Source organism: Mytilus californianus, unplaced genomic scaffold (genome assembly GCF_021869535.1).
Source record: "Mytilus californianus isolate M0D057914Y unplaced genomic scaffold, xbMytCali1.0.p SCAF_3, whole genome shotgun sequence".
Taxonomy (NCBI): domain Eukaryota; kingdom Metazoa; phylum Mollusca; class Bivalvia; order Mytilida; family Mytilidae; genus Mytilus; species Mytilus californianus.
The window spans coordinates 107,743,228-107,762,156 of record NW_026262679.1 but is presented as its reverse complement, the minus strand read 5'-3'; the positions used below and the strand labels follow the sequence as shown (position 1 = coordinate 107,762,156).

General features: G+C 32.6%; 1 protein-coding gene across 5 annotated transcripts in view; it reads right to left on the bottom strand.

Moving 5' to 3' along the window:
• The window catches only part of LOC127735724 (von Willebrand factor A domain-containing protein 5A-like), a 43,265-nt gene that overhangs the window by 10,416 nt on the left and 13,920 nt on the right, over positions 1-18,929 (bottom strand). For all 5 annotated transcript variants that reach the window (XM_052246003.1, XM_052246001.1, XM_052246002.1 and 2 more), the window contains exons 6-13: positions 18,093-18,201; positions 17,353-17,463; positions 16,598-16,724; positions 15,761-15,902; positions 14,431-14,510; positions 13,089-13,203; positions 5,125-5,292; positions 3,431-3,587 (exon numbers count right to left, since the gene is read on the bottom strand). In XM_052246003.1, the coding sequence (XP_052101963.1) occupies positions 15,815-15,902; positions 16,598-16,724; positions 17,353-17,463; positions 18,093-18,201 (435 nt within the window). In that variant the 3' untranslated portion in view covers positions 3,431-3,587; positions 5,125-5,292; positions 13,089-13,203; positions 14,431-14,510; positions 15,761-15,814. The remainder of the gene's footprint in view (positions 1-3,430; positions 3,588-5,124; positions 5,293-13,088; positions 13,204-14,430; positions 14,511-15,760; positions 15,903-16,597; positions 16,725-17,352; positions 17,464-18,092; positions 18,202-18,929) is intronic.

Below are 18,929 nucleotides of genomic sequence, written 5' to 3'. Positions count from 1 at the left end.
TAATTTGTACTAATATAAGATTTAAAATACCGCTGGATTGACAACAACACTTTATGATTCACATAGTATATGCGCCAAAGAGTTTTCGTTTAATGAAAATTTTACACTGAAATAATGAAAAAGCTTTGGGGACGTCCATTGGTAGTTTTAGTGTCACAAATATCCATTTACCTGGTGACGTGTATCTCTAAATAACAGGTTCAGTAATTTACTAAAAAGCCATTGTACATGGCATGGAAATGCCTATGGGAGAGTCTTATTATGCCATTATGTTCTAAATCGACTATTATTTTTATGCCCCCTCCACTCAATGGACTGAACATAAAGTGTCATCCATGTCCCTCCATCTGCCCATCCATACATCATGCCAGCATTCTAAAATCCAACAGTTGTCTTGACTTTTTCTTTTCCTTTAGATGTCAACTTTGTTTAACCACTGTTTAAATTCCTGTTCAGATTAGTTGTATAAAGTTTCAATAATTTTATTATTTTGTAACAGCATGTTTTCCACTTTGTAGATTTTAAACTCTGCTTGATTGTCCTTGACATGCTCATGTCCCCATATAGACCTATTAGTAAAGTTAATTCAGAAATTTCAGGAAATACGGCACACAAAATTAACTTATGATTTTTTATTTTTGAAAAAAACCTATTCTGTTGCAATTTTGCAATAATTAAAACATCACAAAAACGACACAATAAAACTTGCAGTTCACTAAAGTGTTGTTGTCAATCCAGCGGTATTTTATTTATTTATTTTTATTGACAACCCTGCATACCATCGGGTATCCTCTTTAGTGACTCTACCTTCACTTCACCACAAAGGCGTTGGTTCAGCAGCTTTTTATTTTTATCCCGATTTCTGAACCCCTGCATCCACGGATCCGCCTATACCACACAGCGCCGACCACTTGGCCACCATGGAATCGAACGGTACTGAAGAATTTCAAGAAGCTAGCAATCAACCGATACCATCAACCTCTGCCGAACTACAAACAAATAAAAGGAAAAGAACAAACGAAGATCAGACAGCAGAATCCACGTACAAAGAAGAGCCACAAAGGATTCGAGAAATAAATGTACCATCATTTTGGCCTTCAGAAAATTAAATGTTAAATTAGTTAGGTGCCAGCAACACCAAAATTATTTAAATAAATGTAAAAACAGAGATACCATCCCTAAATTGCCTAGAAATTTTGCGACGGTAAAGAACTTTACGGCATTCCGGACGCGATTGGAAGCAGTACCTCTGGCCAAAGGGAAGCCAGTCAAAGTGGTAGGGGTGTGCCCTAAAAGTGTTGTCCAAATTAGGAAGAAACTTTATACAAACTGTACACTGACATTGTACTTACATTCATGTTACACATATTTTTTAATTTACTACCTTTATGTACATACATTTATAATTTTTTCATTTCATTCATACATTGGTAACCAGGAACAACAAAGACAATGGAGTAAACACATTATGACGTTAAAATTTAGATACCATTTTTTTATACTTCAGGGATTGTAATTTCTATATAATTTGTCCTGAAACTAGTCGACACAATAAAACTTGCAGTTCACTAAAGTGTTGTTGTCAATCCAGCGGTATTTCATTTATTTATTTTTATTGACAACCCTGCATACCATCGGGTATCCTCTTTAGTGACTCTACCTTCACTTCACCACAAAGGCGTTGGTTCAGCAGCTTTTTATTTTATTTTTATTTTTACTTTTATTTTTATTTTTATTTTTTTTTTTTTTTATTTTTTTTTTATTTATTAATATAAGATTTGTAATAATTGATAACTTTGTTTCTCTACTTTCCACTCCATGGCAAAATACTGTAGTTGGGTATGGTGAAACAAAACCTTACATTGGAAAATGTGGTAAGGCAAACCTAGGTGGATACCTAAGTATTTATTTAATGGTTGTCTTTTACCAGATAATTAATATTAACTTAATGACAGGAACTACCAGATTAGCTGTACTTTATTTTTCTGCAAATTCATAAATTTTTGTGATGTTTTAATTATTGCAAAATTGCAACAGAATAGGTTTTTTTCAAAAATAAAAAATCATAAGTTAATTTTGTGTGCCGTATTTCCTGAAATTTCTGAATTAACTTTACTAATAGGTCTATATGGGGACGTGAGCATGTCAAGGACAATCAAGCAGAGTTTAAAATCTACAAAGTGGAAAACATGCTGTTACAAAATAATAAAATTATTGAAACTTTATACAACTAATCTGAACAGGAATTTAAACAGTGGTTAAACAAAGTTGACATCTAAAGGAAAAGAAAAAGTCAAGACAACTGTTGGATTTTAGAATGCTGGCATGATGTATGGATGGGCAGATGGAGGGACATGGATGACACTTTATGTTCAGTCCATTGAGTGGAGGGGGCATAAAAATAATAGTCGATTTAGAACATAATGGCATAATAAGACTCTCCCATAGGCATTTCCATGCCATGTACAATGGCTTTTTAGTAAATTACTGAACCTGTTATTTAGAGATACACGTCACCAGGTAAATGGATATTTGTGACACTAAAACTACCAATGGACGTCCCCAAAGCTTTTTCATTATTTCAGTGTAAAATTTTCATTAAACGAAAACTCTTTGGCGCATATACTATGTGAATCATAGGTAAGCTTCTGGCATTTAATGTAAACACCAGGCATTTTTCAGGCTTTTTGTCCGCTTCAGAATATAATAAAATTTGAAAGAAAGAAAAATTTGTAGTTACAAAATGTAAGTTTTTGGCTTATTATTGGAGAACTTACATGTCAATACATTCCAGAATTCAAAATGTTGGCTTCCTTGGTAACATACAGGGAGATAGAGAATTTTACGCTTGTTGTCATCCAATCAGAAACATTAATACAAAATAATTGCATTAGAATTAGCTTTAATACTACAATATTAATACTATAATACTACAATATTGTTCTCACCATTATTTTCTAAATTGAGTTCTATAAACATTAAAAGTTTTGCATAGGGGTTATTTTCTGTCATTTTATTATAACTTAAAAGGCCAAAAACTTTCCACACAGGTATAATTTGTAGACATCAACAATATTGATGTAAAGCCTAAAGGGCAAATTTCTGGTTCAATGCAGAAATTTGAACCAAGCATGAAAAGTGCATGCATTGAAATGGTGAAAATAATAACTGGCAAAAATATCCAAGTATACTGTAAATTCAGAAATTATTGCATGCATTTATTATTGCAATTTTTGAAGAATGGACTATAATGTGAGTTTTTTATTGTGGTTTCAGGAAAATCTGCATACAGATGTATGTATCAGATATCAGAATGCAAGTTCTTATTATTGGGATAATAAGACAGTTGCATTGTTCACATTTATAAAGACATCACAATAATTTCTGAATTTACAGTGCACTATTGTATTTTATTAATGTGTTTACGTACTGTCCTCAATTTCTAGGTCTTTAATCTGGTACTTTGCAGCCACACGATGTAATGGTAGATCGATGTGTGGAGATCTTGTACTTTTAATCTTCATCTTATAGAATACACTGTTTCCTCCTAATGTCCCTGTCAAGGTCAAAGAGCCTGCAACATCTACCTGAAATTGAAGAAAAATTCACTGAAAGCAGCCATTGTAGATTTTGGATTAACATAAAACCTTTGATATTTATTCCATTGAGGTCATCTATCAACCACTTTATTAAACTGATTGTTTCAGTTTAAAATAAATAGGGAATATGTCCATGGGACACAGATATGCCCCCGCCTGCATATAATGTTATAACGGAACATAACTTAAGAACGGTAAAAAACACGCTACCAAAATTTGTACTAGAACTGAGTTTTTGTGGTAAAAGCATTGTGAATAAGTTTCATGATATTTGGTTGCAGCAAACTTAAGAGAACGGAAACAAAAAATTCAGCAATTTTTCCATTTGTAAAGGGCATAACTCTAGACAGGTATAAGTGATGCCCCCAATTCAAACTTGATCTGTGTTTTGTGGTAATAAGCATTGTGCATAAGTTTCATAACATTTGGTTGAGGCAAACTAAAGTTAGAGAATGGAAACCAATTTCAGGACATACAGACGTACGGACGTACAGATGTACAGACAAGGGTAAAACTTAATGCCCCCTCCACTACGGCAGGGGCATTAACAATCTATAACACAAGTGAAAGTGCGAGCTACTGCTCACTGATGATACCCCCGCCACAACTGGATAATTTTAATAGTGTAAAAATATGTAAGTGTTCGGGAAACAGGAAGTTGTTGAGTGATGAATCTGAAAACGCATCACACAGTATAGCTGACTCATATAAACCCTGAAACCAAATTTCAGAAATCCTTGTAATGTAGTTCCTGAGAAAAATGTGACGAAATTTTCAACTTGGATGTCATGTGTTAAATGATGCAAGTGTTGGGTAAACAGGAAGTTGTTGAATGATGAATCTGAAAACGCATCACATGGTATAGTTGAGTCATATAAACCCTGAAACCATATTTCAGAAATCATTGTAATGTAGTTCCTGAGAAAAATGTGATGAAAATTTTCAGCTTGGATGTCATGTGTAAAATGATGTAAGTGTTTTCGGTAAACAGGAAGTTGTTGAGTGATGAATCTGAAAACACATCACACTGTATAGCTGACTCATATAAACCCTGAACCCAAATTTCAGAAATCCTTGTAATTTAGTTCCTGAGAAAGATGCGACGAAAAATATTCATGGGACGGACGGACTGACAGATAGACGGATGGATGGACGGACGGACAGACAGAGGTAAAACAGTATACCCCCACTTTTTTTAAGCGGGGGTATAATAATAAGAAGCTGCACAAGCAAAGACTATTCATTGATTTAACTGAATGTTGACAACTGGATTTAAGCTCTGAACAAAAATTTCATCTTGACCAACTTATTCAATCAATCATGAAAATACAACAAGATTCACAAAATATTGTATACAGAAACAAAGAAAGGTAGTCCAATGATTTTTAAAACTACAGAATGCTTACAAGCAAAATGGATGTTTGAACAAATATATGCAAGCCTGAAGGACATCTCCACTCATTAAAAAACTATATCTGCTTTGCTGAGTAGCATAATGTCAAATTTTGAATCATTGTTAACCTACTTTTCTATCTGATGATTTTAACACTGCAAACAAAACAACATTGTCTCCACTGAAAATAACAGGTGGTTCCACAGGAATGGTAGTAGCTGTAAAGCATTCAGGGAGTTCCCAATTCAGGCTTACATCATGTAAACAGTCAGTTAGGGATGACTTCATTGCAGTTATAACCTGAAACAAATCAAAGAAAATACAGTTAGAATTGTTGTATATAAAATCTTATCTAAAAGAGGACAGTGTAAAAAAGAAATTTACAACGGAAAAATTCGTCAATTTTGCACATCATTTACCAGATAGAGGGGATCGCCTGTATCCTTTCACTATTAAAGTTCATCAAGCGTCTTTGTGATCGTCATTATGCAAAATAAACTAGAAATAATGTTTGTTCCATAGGTACTTAATTCCCTAATGACAGCTGTGCTAATGAGCAATTATAAGAATTTAATTTGCCGAATAATTTGTGCAATATAGCATCATATTTTTTCAACCACTCACTCAACATGGTAAGGGAAGAGACGATGCCCCTAAACGCATGAAAGAGGGACGAAAGATACCAGAGGGACAGTCAAACTCATATATCGAAAAAAACCGACAACGCCATGGCAAAAATAAAAAGACAAACAGACAAATAATAGTACAAATGACACTACATAGAAAACTAAAGACTAAGCAACACGAACCCCACCAAAAACTGGGGGTGATCTCAGGTGCTCCGGAAGGGTAAGCAGATCCTGCTCCACATGTGGCATCCGTCGTGTTGCTTATGTTATTAAAAAATCCAGTAAATAGTCTAATTCGGTATATAATTCGGGATATTGCTAACTTCTTATCTTTCTTCCTAAGAAGTTCCTGTATGAAGTCAGCCTCATAATAATAAAGAAACAAGTCGACAAGAAGAGGGGCACAATTGGTTCCCATTGGAATTCCGACAGTCTGTTGAAAAACACTTCCTCCAAACGTAACAAATATGTTGTCAATCAAGAAATCAAGCATCTTGATAATGTCAGAGAAAAGAGAATTTTTTGTTTGAATCAGAGTGATTCTTTACAAAGTAGGATTTATCCCTCCCCAAGACAAGATACTTGTATCTACATTCGCCATTCTTTTTAATGAAACAAAGTAATACCAACTCTTTCAATTTGTCTTTTAGTTTGGAACGGGGAATACTTGTGTAAAGTGTAGAAAAGTCAAATGTTTTAATACTATTGCAAGATGAGAGAGTCTTAGATTGTATGTAATCTAAAAGATCTTTGAATTTTTTAGTATCCACATCTGATTCACGCCACCTCTAGAATAGGCAGTTTCACAAAAACTTTGGAGCCCCGCTTTGATTGCTTATAAAATAGATGTTAATAATTTAGAAAGAGGTTTCGCGGAGTACTTGGAAGACCCATCAATATACCGTTGTTTGCAAGGAGTGAGGACACTTATGTAGTTTAGGTATCCAATACAGTGATGGAAGACCCAGTTCTTCAATGATAAAATTGAGAATGGAAATGGGGAATGTGTCAAAGAGACAACAACCCTGACCATAGAGCAGACAACAGCTGAAGGCCATCAATGGGTCTTCAATGCAGCAAAAAACTCCCGCACCCGGAGGCGTCCTTCAGCTGGCCCCTAAATAAATATGTATACTAGTTCAGTGATAATGGATGTCATACTAAACTGCAAATTATACACAAGAAACTAAAATCAATAAAATGCTCCGCAGGGCGCAGCTTGATACGACCGCAGAGGTCGAACCCTGAACAGTTGGGGCAAGTATGGACACAACATTCAAGCTTGATACAGCTTTGCATTTGGATTGTGATTAAATATTTGACACAGCATAGGTTTCTGACACAGAATGAATGTGGTCTAAGAACTTAAAAATTTTAAATTGGACATTCACCTATTATGGTCCAATATCCAAAATCTAAATACATGGTTAGATTCAGCATATCAAAGAACCCCAAGAATTCAATTTTTGATGAAATCAAACAAAGTTTAATTTTGGACCCTTTTGACCTCAGTGTGGACAAAGTTGATAACAGGGCCCAAAAATCAAAAATCTAAATACATGGTTAGATTCAGCATATCAAAGAACCCCATATATTCAATTTTTGTTGAAATCAAACAAAGTTTAATTTTGGACCCCGATTTGGACCAACTTGAAAACTGGGCCCATAATCAAAAATCTAAATACATGTTTATATTCAGCATATCAAAGGACCCTAAGAATTCAATTTTTGTTAAAATCAAACTAAGTTTAATTTTGGACCCTTTGGACCTTAATGTAGACCAATTTGAAAACGGAACCAAAAATTAAGAATCTAAATACACGGTTAGATTCGGCATATCAAAGAACCCCAATAATTCAATTTTTGATGAAATCAAACAAAGTTTAATTTTGGACCCTTTGGACCTCAATGTGGACCAATTTAAAAACTTGGCCCAAAATCCAAAAACTAAATACACGGTTAGAATCAGCATATTAAAGAACCCCAAGAATTCAATAATAAAACCCCATTGAAATTGGTCAAGAAATAAGCAATTTATACGAAGTATCTTCTTTTGCACAATACTGTGCAATTAAATATTTCTTGCTATTGCGCAATACTGTACAATTGACAATTTCTTGCTATTGCGCAATATTGTGCTATTGGATATTTCTTGCTATTGCGCAATACTGTGCAATTGAAGATTTCTTGCTATTGCGCAATACTGTGCAATTGAAGATTTCTTGCTATTGTGCAATACTGTGCAATTGAAAATTTCTTGCTATTGCACAATACTTATTATATAATAATTTACACATCCTGTTTGGTGTGTATCTCCTACCATATCATTATCATTTGCTTTTAAATATAAATCAGAAATAACCAACTTAAAAAGAAAAAAAAAAGGAAAAAAAAAAAAAAATCCCCCGCCCCCCCAAATTTTTTTAACCCCCTTATGATTCATCACCCCCAAACTCAATCCCAGCCTTCCCTTTGTGGTATGGTACCTTGCAGTACAATTTCAGAGAGATCCATACACTTGAACACAAGTTATTGTCAGGAAACTAGAAAAATGTGTTTTTTGGCCCCAAATTCCTAAACGTTTCGGCAATTACCCCCAAACTCAAACCCAGCTTTCCCTTTGTGATATGGAACCTTGTAGTACAATTTCAGAAAGATCCATACACTTACACACAAGTTATTGTCCTGAAACTAGAAAAATGTTTGTTTTTTGCCCCTTTTTGGCCCCTAATTTATAAAATATTGAGGCAATTACCCCCATCATCAATCCCATCCTTCCCTTTGTGGTATGGTACCTTGCAGTACAATTTCAGAGAGATCCATACACTTGAACACAAGTTATTGTCTGGAAACTAGAAAAATGCTTATTTTTGGCCCCTTTTTGGCCCCCAATTCCTTAACGTTTCGGCAATTACCCCCAAACTCAATTCCAACTTTCCCTTTGTGATATGGAACCTTGTAGTACAATTTCAGAAAGATCCATACACTTACACACAAGTTATTGTCATTAAACTAGAAAAATGCTTGTTTTTTGCCCCTTTTTTGGCCCCTAATTCCTAACATTTTGAGGCAATTACCCCCAAAATTAATCCCAGCATTCCTTTTGTGATATGGAACCTTGTGGTACAATGTCAGAGAGATCCATACACTAACACACAAGTTATGTCTGGAAGTTACAAAAATGCTTATTTTTGGCCCCTTTTTGGCCCCTAATTCCTTTACTGTTGGTACCATAACCCCCAAAATCAATCCCCACCTTCCTTTTGTGGTATTGAACCTTGTGGTAAAATTTCATAGAGATCCATTCACTTAAACTAAAGTTAGAGAGCGAAATCCAATGTGTCTTCGGACGGCGCCGGACGACGCCAGACGACGACGACGCCAACGTCATACCAATATACGACCACAAAAATTTTTTTGCGGTTGTATAAAAATGATACAAGACTAACACAGGCCCGAGGCGGGGTTAAACATGTTTTTTGAGATCTCAACCCTCCCCCTATACCTCTAGCCAATGTAGAAAAAACAAACGTACAACAGTACGCACAGTAAAACTCAGTTCAAGTTAAGTCCGAGTCCGATGTCAGAATAGGAAACAAAAGAAAATAAACAAAATGACAATAATACATAAATAACAACAGACTACTAGCAGTTACTGACATGCCAGCTCCAGACCTCAATTAAACTGATTGAAAGATTATGTCTTCATCATATGAATATCAGGCACAATCCCTCCTGTTAGGGGTTTAGTATTATACCATCATAAAATATATGAGAAGAACATAACCCGTGTCATGCCAACAACTGGTTTTAGAATAAATATGTTTAATTCCGATGCAAAGACCCTATAAGTGAATCAATATTAAAGCCAAAATATGCAATCTTTAATGACCTGACAACAGTATCGTAACTATATCCCTTCTTAATAAGTCTGTTTAAAGGTTTTGTTAGCTTTTGAGGTGAATACTGACATTTTTGTGCTTTGTAAAGAATATTACCATAAAAGATTGGATGTGAAATACCCGAACGTATAAGATGTCTGCATGTTGAGTTATATTTATGAATGATGTCCTTATACCGATGATAAAATTTAGTAAATGTTTTGACTAGTTTATGATATCGAAAACCCTGGTGTAATAATTTTTCAGTAATACATAAATTTCTCTCGCTAAAATCTAATAAGTTGTTACATACACGAGCGAATCGTACAAGTTGAGATATATAAACACCATAAGATGGTGACAAGGGAACGTCACCATCTAAAAATGGATAATTAACAATAGGAAATGAAAAATCATCTCTTTTATCATAAATTTTTGTATTAAGATTCCTGTTAATGATATAGATATCAAGATCGAGGAAAGGACAGTGGTCATTGTTAGTATTAGCTTTATTTAAAATAAGTTCAACAGGATAAATTTCTTTAGTATACATACTTAAAATTCTTAAAATGGAAATTTAATTATTGTGATGTTCACTCAAACCAAAGTTTTTGACGGAAATGAAACGAACTCGAAAGTTGTCTATTATGTCAATAGTTGAGAAAAATAAATTTGGCATGATCAAAGATGAAATTTGATTAAAATACCAAACAATACCTCAATTCTGTTTGAACTATTAATCTGCACATGGGCTTACAGAACTTGAAGAATCATGGAGCATTAATTTGAAATATGATTCACCTATAAATTAAGATTCTGCAAATTCCAAACAATTGTGTGCATTTATCTATGAACTTAGGATCTACAAACAAACATTTCAAGGAATTAAAATTCTTAAAATGGAAATTTAATTATTGTGATGTTTACCATGGTGAATTTTTCACAAAGATAAAATAACATAACACAAGTATTCTGAATTTATTTACAGTAACACATCCTCAATCTGTATCTCTTCACTTTAAGACTTCTCATCAGAAGAAACCCTGACAGATGGAAAAGTATACTCGACATTAATAAAATAAGCCAAATAAAGCTGACCTGTATTTTTCGGTAACTGAAAAAAACTGACATAAGCACAAAAACTAAATATTGATCAATGAACCATGAAAACAAGGTCAAGCACAACTGACTCCAGTCAGATTGACAGGTACATCTTAAAATGACCTGACAAAATAAAATATATTTGACCTATGACTTGTAGTGACTTAGAAAGTGATTGAAGTATGAAAACATTAGCAATAACTCATTGAACCACAAAAACGATTCCATGAACTAATGAGATATTCCAGATGGAAACTCCAGAAAAATAGCCATCTTTATACAAAATAAAGGTTCTCCAGCTAATCTGCCTACTAGATTATTCAGCTTTATATAAATAATATATGCTTTAAAATTGCATGAGCATATATGTGTGTTGCCTCCAACAACATTTCTTGCAAATAAGAACTAGAGGCTCTAAAGAGCCTGTGTCGCTCACCTGTATTTACTGATGCTTTGGAAATCATGTAAAATAAGGTTAAAATCATAATTAATAGTATTAGATATTAGATATTATAATTATATCTAAGATAAAAACAAAAATCTGCAAAATTTTTGTAAAATTACTAACTCAGGGGCAGCAACCCAACAACGGGTTGTCATATTCATCTGAAAATTTCAGGGCAGATAAATCTAAATCTGATGAACATTTATGCCACCTGTCAGATTTGCTCTAAATGCTTTAGTTTCAGAGATATAAACCAAAAGCTGCATTTTACCCTATGTTCTATTTTTAACCAAGTTGGCCATGATGGTTGGAAGGCGGGGTCATCAGACACATTTTTTAAACTAGATACCCTAATAATGATTATGGCCAAGTATGGTTAAATTTGTCTTAGTAGTTTCAGAGAAGAAGATTTTTGTAAAAGATTACAAAAATTTACGAAAAAAATTGTTAAAAATTTACTATTAAGGGCAAAAACTCCTAAAGGGGTCGACTGATAATTTTGGTCATTGCAACTTATTTTTAGATCTTACTTTGCTGAACATTATTGCTGTTTACAGTTTATCTCTATCTATAATAATATTCAAGATAATAACCAAAAACTGCAAAATTTCATTAAAATTACCAATTCAGGGGCAGCAACCCAACAACAGGTTGTCAGATTTGTCTGAAAATTTCAGGGCAGATAGATCTTGACCTGATAATCAGTTTTACCCTGTCGGATTTACTCTAAATGCTTTGGTTTCAGAGATATACGCCAAAATCTACATTTTACCCCTATGTTCTATTTTTAGCCATGGCGGCCATCTTGGTTGGTTGGCAGGGTCATCGGACATATTTTTTAAACTAGATACCCTAATGATGATTGTGGCCAAGTTTGGTTAAATTTGGCCCAGTGGTTTCAGAGGAGAAGATTTTTGTAAACGCTAACGACGACGATGACGGACGACGCACGACGGACGCCAAGTGATGAGAAAAGCTCACTTGGCCCTTCAGGCCAGGTGAGCTAAAAAAACAATGTTAGGAAAATAAGGATATGACTACATCTCAAACATCATTTTTATATACAAAATTATATAAAATGCAAAATACAAAAAAAGTTTAAAAATATATATGAAATAAAAAGTTCAATAGAAATGATTGGACTACATAGTGGAATATCAGACCTATATCTTTGGGAGGACCAATAACATCATGTTACCTTTCTAAAGGTAATATTTTTTTCTGGTTATGTCTTGAAGGACATTTTTTTATGAATATATTGATAGTTTTCTTTAAAATAAGCATGGTGTGACACATTTCATCATTTAGATCAAAATACAAAAGAAAGCCAACTAAATAACTTATTATACAAAACAGACAATATCAAAACCTGGAATGTTATTCAAAATCAGGTTTTTGAAGTGAAACTGTTAATTAAATATTGTTTTCCTAAATAGGAATGTCTTGATGCTTTAAAATCTACATTACTTGACTATACAAAATTACAAAATTGCCATTTAATCTAATTTTTTGCAATTAAACCTTTGAGAGTATGCTCACATACCCCATGCCCCCATCACATTGTAATTTGGTAAAAAAAAATCTCACCAGATTCCTACATCCAAAGACTCATAAATTGAATTATAGTTTCCTGTCGATTTGCTAATCTACATAGTATGTCATCATTACAAATGTATCTACAAAGCTTAATGAAATTCTGTTGTGTGGTTTCAAAGGATTTGTGATGGCAAGAACAGGACTGACAGAAGGACAGAGCGACGGACAGATGGGTCAAAAACATTATACCCGACGCACAGTTGTGTGTGGTATAATAATCCAAATTGTGAGCCTTTATTTTCTCTAATACTTAAACATAAACCTATATTTTACCTGTGGATTTTTCTATATCATCATGCCCTATAACATATATAATTAAAAACCATAAAATGGCAATATAAAGGGAGGTTTTCCTCTTACTAAGTGAGTCAAACCCTAAACTGCTTAGTTTAAAACAAAATGTACTACCACTGCCAAGGTGAGCTAATAACTAGGTAACTTTACCTTTGCTTTCATGTTATCTTTATCCTTAATAAAAACTGCTTTTCCTCTGCTAGCTTTTGCTACATTCTTTATCAAGCTAGTGGAAACTCCATCTCCAATACCAAATGTAAAAACTCTGTACAAAGGAAATATCTTTTATACATCTCACTAAATATAATGTAAACTTCACTTTGGGTATATATAATCGATAAACATTACCCTAAGTCGGTGTTGAAATAAAAAATAATTTTGATTCCCAATATCACATAGACTCTTTTCCTCAATGCTTCTAATGCAAAATACAGTGATTCTATTGTTCATTTTGAACTAATTGTTTAAGAAAGCATTTTTCTAGCACAGGCCATTGTCAATCTTCATTGAACAATGTCTCTAATCATTTGTTGTATTTTTGTTGATGATTGAAACCAAGATATGCCCCTTATAGAAATTCAAAATGTTGTATAATTATTAGTGTTGTCAAAGTGATCATTTTCAACTAACTGGTTACTCAGATAATCTTTCGACCAAGTAACCAGTTAACCAGTATGGAAGTTAACGTTAAAAGAAAATGTACCCTAAGGGTGACTGGGGTGAAGAAATATGGTCACTGTTTGGTCTTATCCAACCTGCAGTAAGACACTTGACAAAGTGTGTGTTCTTTTGGCTGTGTGGGAAGTATGAAAAAACCCTCCCCCTTTTTTTTTTACAAAATACTCAATAACTCAAAAATAAAATTTTGAATCATCACCAAAAAGTATACAGATCTTAAGATTAATATAACTAAGAAGTGTGTAAAGTTTTAAGCAATAATCATAAATTGTTTTTGAGATACGGTGCGACATGTGAAAAAAAACACACACCTGTTTTAGTTACTAAGTCCCGTAACTCAAAAGTTTTAATCTTATTTTCACCAAAAAGTATACAGATCGTTTGACCATCATAAGAAACAACTATTTTAAGTTTCATGAAACTTGGATATGTCGTTCTCAAGTTACGGTGCAATATGTTTACGCCGGACAGACAGACAGACAGACGACATTTGTATACCATAATACGTCCCGTCAAAATTTTGACGGGCGTATAAAAAATGTACTGGATAATTGGATCATTAAGTACCATGATGATCATGTTAAAATATTTGTATTGATTTTGTTTTATGATTTTATTATACATTTATATCAAAACTATTAAAATTGAAAAAAGGTCTGATTTATCGATTAATGATTTTGGTTTTTAATTATATTCTGTCCTTTCAACGATTAACCAGTTAACCAATTAACCGTTGACAACACTAATTATTATGTATGGCAGAGCTCAATTCTAACAATGGACAATTCTAACATTTTTTTTTAATTAAATTTACCTTGTATTTTTCTTATGACTGCTGACTAATGAAATAACTTCAGATGTGTTACTCACTTCACCGTCTGTCAACAAAAATATCTGAAATACAAACATGAATGTGTTGCAGTGATCTCATAGATATTGATGAATACAAAATTCTCATTACTTAACTTTTGCTTGGATTTAGATATGTTCGAAGTTACACTAAATAGTTTGAAAAATAATGGAATTTGTTGTTGCATTATGATGAGGCTTGCAGAATTTAATAACAAAATATATACATGTATATATTTTGAAGACATTCAATTTTGAGTCCCATCATAACACGTTTCTAAAATATAAATCATTAGATAGAGAACCATCAATATTTCCAAAACATCTCTTTCATAAGCACTTTAAGCAAAAAATGAAAATCAAAATACATAAAGAATGTGTGCATGGGACACAGATGCTACTAGCTTGTAAATATATGGCAAATTCTTCAATCTAAGGAAAAAAATAACACTTACTGTGACTTGACTGTAAGTGTTGCTCTCCACCTATTGCAATAAATTCAAAATTCTGACCAAATTGCAATTTGTTTTATAAAACCAAACTGTTCAACTGGTTAGAAATTTGAACAAACTGCTGTAGAAAACCACAGTCAAGTCATAAAAGTGCAAGGTGCTAAAATGAAGCCTACTTACAATTTTAAAAGACTTAAATTCCACTTTAATATTAATGATATTATGAAAATACAGTCTAACAAGTTTTATACAAATTTTATTGTAATTGTCATGCTAAAGGTGATAAGTTATAGTTTTGAAATGCTGTAAAATGTCCAAGCTAAGCTTTCATACAATTTTTACTTTCGTTTCTCCAATGGAAACTTCATAACAACGTATTGTAGTTTCACATATATTTTACGGAATATAAAATGTTTTAATTCAAATGATGTCTGATTCTTATAAATATAGAAGACTTTTCGAAAGAAAAATTGTATGAAAGCTTAGTTTGGATATTTTTATAGCAATTCAAAATTATTACCTATAACCTTTAGCATGACAATTACAATAAAATTTGTATAAAACTTGTAAGACTGATTTTTCATAATATCATTGAAGTGGAATTAAAGTCTATAGGATTGTAAGTATGCTTTATTTTATCACCTTGCACTTTCACGACTTGACTGTGGTTTTCTACAGCAGTTTGTTCAAATTTCTGACCAGTTGAACGGTTTGGGTTTATATAACAAATTGCAATTTGGTCAGAATTTTGAATTAATTGCAGTAGATGGAGAGCAACATTTACAATCAAGTCACAGTAACAAACATTTTTGCACATCGTAAAATACTCTTTGTTTCAATTACCTGTCGTGGGTAGCCATGCTTACAGCTTCCACTGTAAATATTTTTAAGAGGCTCTTATATTTCTGTTCCTCCCATATCAGCATCCATTTTGGACTGAACACCAAGAGCTTTCTGTAATGTTTTTTCAGTGTATATTTCACTTCTACAATAAAAGAAAATATAATACACTGTGGATTAATTGATCTTTGTGGTTAAACATTTTGGAATATTTCAACATCATCAGACCATGACTGAGGAGGTGAGCAAAATGATCAACTTGAAAATGAGATGTTCTGATACAACAGCATAGAACATATTATTACCTTATCATTACTGATTAATAAGTACCCTTAATTAGTAGTCTACACCAAAATCTTTTCCAACTACTAGTCAAAAAACCCATTTATTGAAGAAAATAACAGTACACCATCAATTATGGGTAACTTGGGATAGGAAAGAAAACATACAGCTAGTTTGCAAGCTAGAATAAAGAGAGAGTCAGTCTGCACTTTAAGCCACTATTCCAATGCCACAGACTAGTAAGGATTAGCGAAACTTTGTTTGGACACATAATAAAAATGTCTGAATATTGGCAGGTTCTTTATACTTGTGGTTAATTTTACATTAAACAGAAATGTGTCTTGTGAGTACTTTTGTTTCTATATTGGGTTATTAAAAAATCAATAAACTGTGAAAAAAGGTATGCAACCTAAAACATACATATAAGATCACCTTATTAATCTTTGAATACCTAAGATTTTTTCATATGATTATATTTTTTCTGCACATCACAGACGTTTGAATAAGGTTCCCTTTAAAATTTTATATTTCTATATAAATAATGTAATACTAACTCACTTTTTGAACAGAAATCTGTGATCATTACCAAATGAAACCACATTAAACAAACAACCAACAGGTAAACTCTTCAACAACAATAACAAAGTCTCTTTGGCCTTTTCTATTCTATTTCCACCCATACTGCCTGAAAAAATTCAAAATAACCTGTCATTTGAATTTTTATTGAGTCCTGTTACATTGTTATTTGTTTGTGTTTGATGCCACTTTCAGCAATCTTGGCTATATCATGACGTATCAGGTCTATTAATCTAATTTTTCAGGTTTCTTTAAGTCGTATTCAAATGAGACAATAAGCTTTAAGCTCCATTGTTTCAGTAGAATAAGATAACATATGCTTCATGTGTATTTCTTTTCTAATCTTTATGTCTAAGGATCATGGAAAAATTAAGTCACCAGTCCCTAAGTAATGAACATCAAATAGTTTCAAGTCAAATACTATAAGAAACACAATTTATTGTATCAATATGAAGTGATGCGTAAGTGTTAATTAGACAAGAAATGCAGCAACAACATGAATAAAAACAAAACGAAGTAAACCTGAGTGTAATATTTGACATTTTCTGTACTTGTGCCCAATAGATGATACTAAAATCATGCATACTTTCAAAACTCAAGGTTGAACAGGGCTTCTATCAAACTAAACATTATTCATATGCACACTACTGAAAGCTTTTATGCTGTAGATTTCCATGTCTTAAATACATGTAAAACTGTATAGTATATGTATCACTGAATGTAACATAAAAACCCACCAGATCTGTCTATAACAAAAATGAATTCTCTCTTGCTATCTTCTGTGTGTGTCCCTTGCTTAATATCAGGATAGAAGTTGACCATTAAAAGATCTTCTTTCAGTAAGCCATCTACAAGCAGAAAAACGATTCAAAGTTCATTTTCAGTTATCAATTATTATGTTGTGAGTGTTGATGTATTTTGGTATTAAGCCTTATTGACTACACCAGTGTTAAAGAAATAATATCATATGAGGCAGGTGCTTCCCGTGAAAGAGGATGATATTCTTGGTTACAAAATATTGGTACCACAGTACAGATGACATGATCTTATGCAAGAATTTTAACTTCTGTATACAAGAAGAATTAGAAGATAGGACTATTGGTCGATCAAAATATGTTTGATATTTTTGCAGCTTCTACCTTGATAGATTGACAGATATGCTCTCTACATGTAAGGGAAGTGCTAATCAAATAAAATTTGTCTTTTGAAGATTTTCACATTCCTGTTTATTTTTTGCATTTTAAAGAGATTTTAGCAAACTTTAAATCAAAGAAAAATCTTTTTGTCTTGTTTTTAATAATAATGAAACTGTCACAGTATGTGGTATCATTATGATTGTGCATGGTTGTGTATAAGAAATTGTCTCATGTTAAGCAGACTTTTTCCCAAAATAATATAACTTGCAACTAATAAAATTGTAATTGACTTTTTGTGAAATGAGTCTCTGCCATGTATCTTCCTGTATCTATATGTATACCTTTTTCTAAATTTCCTGGCTCTAAAATGACTTCTGGTTTGTTGATGTTTTCATACTCAATATCCATTGATAAATCATGATCAAACTGGAACATATCTGCCAGATCCACCTACCAAAATATAAGCCCAACATAGACAGGTTGATATTTTACACGCTGAAATTTATCACAGAAAATTTAATTTATATGTATTTTTGAATATATTTTTTAATCTAGGCGAACTTTGGTAATTTGTTGTTATAAAATAGGCCATCAGTTTTCCTCAATTGAATTGTTTCATATTTTTCATGCTAGGGCCTTTTAAAGCTGACTCTTAACTGTGTGGGTTTTTTCTCATTGTTGAAGTACAGTTGCCTATAATTGTTCTTCATTTGAACTTTGAGATAGTTGTCTCATTGGCAATCATACCACATCTCTTATTTCTATATTAAAGGTGGTGCGGAGTATGTTAATGCTCTTTTTAATCTATGTGAACTTGAAGATGGTGCAATCATTAAATTAAACATTTATATGGTACAAAATGTACATGTGGTCATTAATTAAATTGTTAACTCAAAATCATAGCTCATAATATTTTACTTATGATTATCAAAAATCTTGCATTTGTTTTCTTACATGTTTTAGTATAGTATGTTTTTCTTTCGGCACTTTTATCTTAGGAACCAAATCGACTAAAATATCACGAAAGCAAAAACATGAAAAATATCGCAATTTAGAATATTTTATTTTCTGAAAGTGTGTGGTCACAATAGTGTTCTCCAAAACACTTTACCAATTTCAATTAGATTTTTTTATTAGGCAATTTTGATTTGTCTCCTTATTATCTATAATGGAATTTA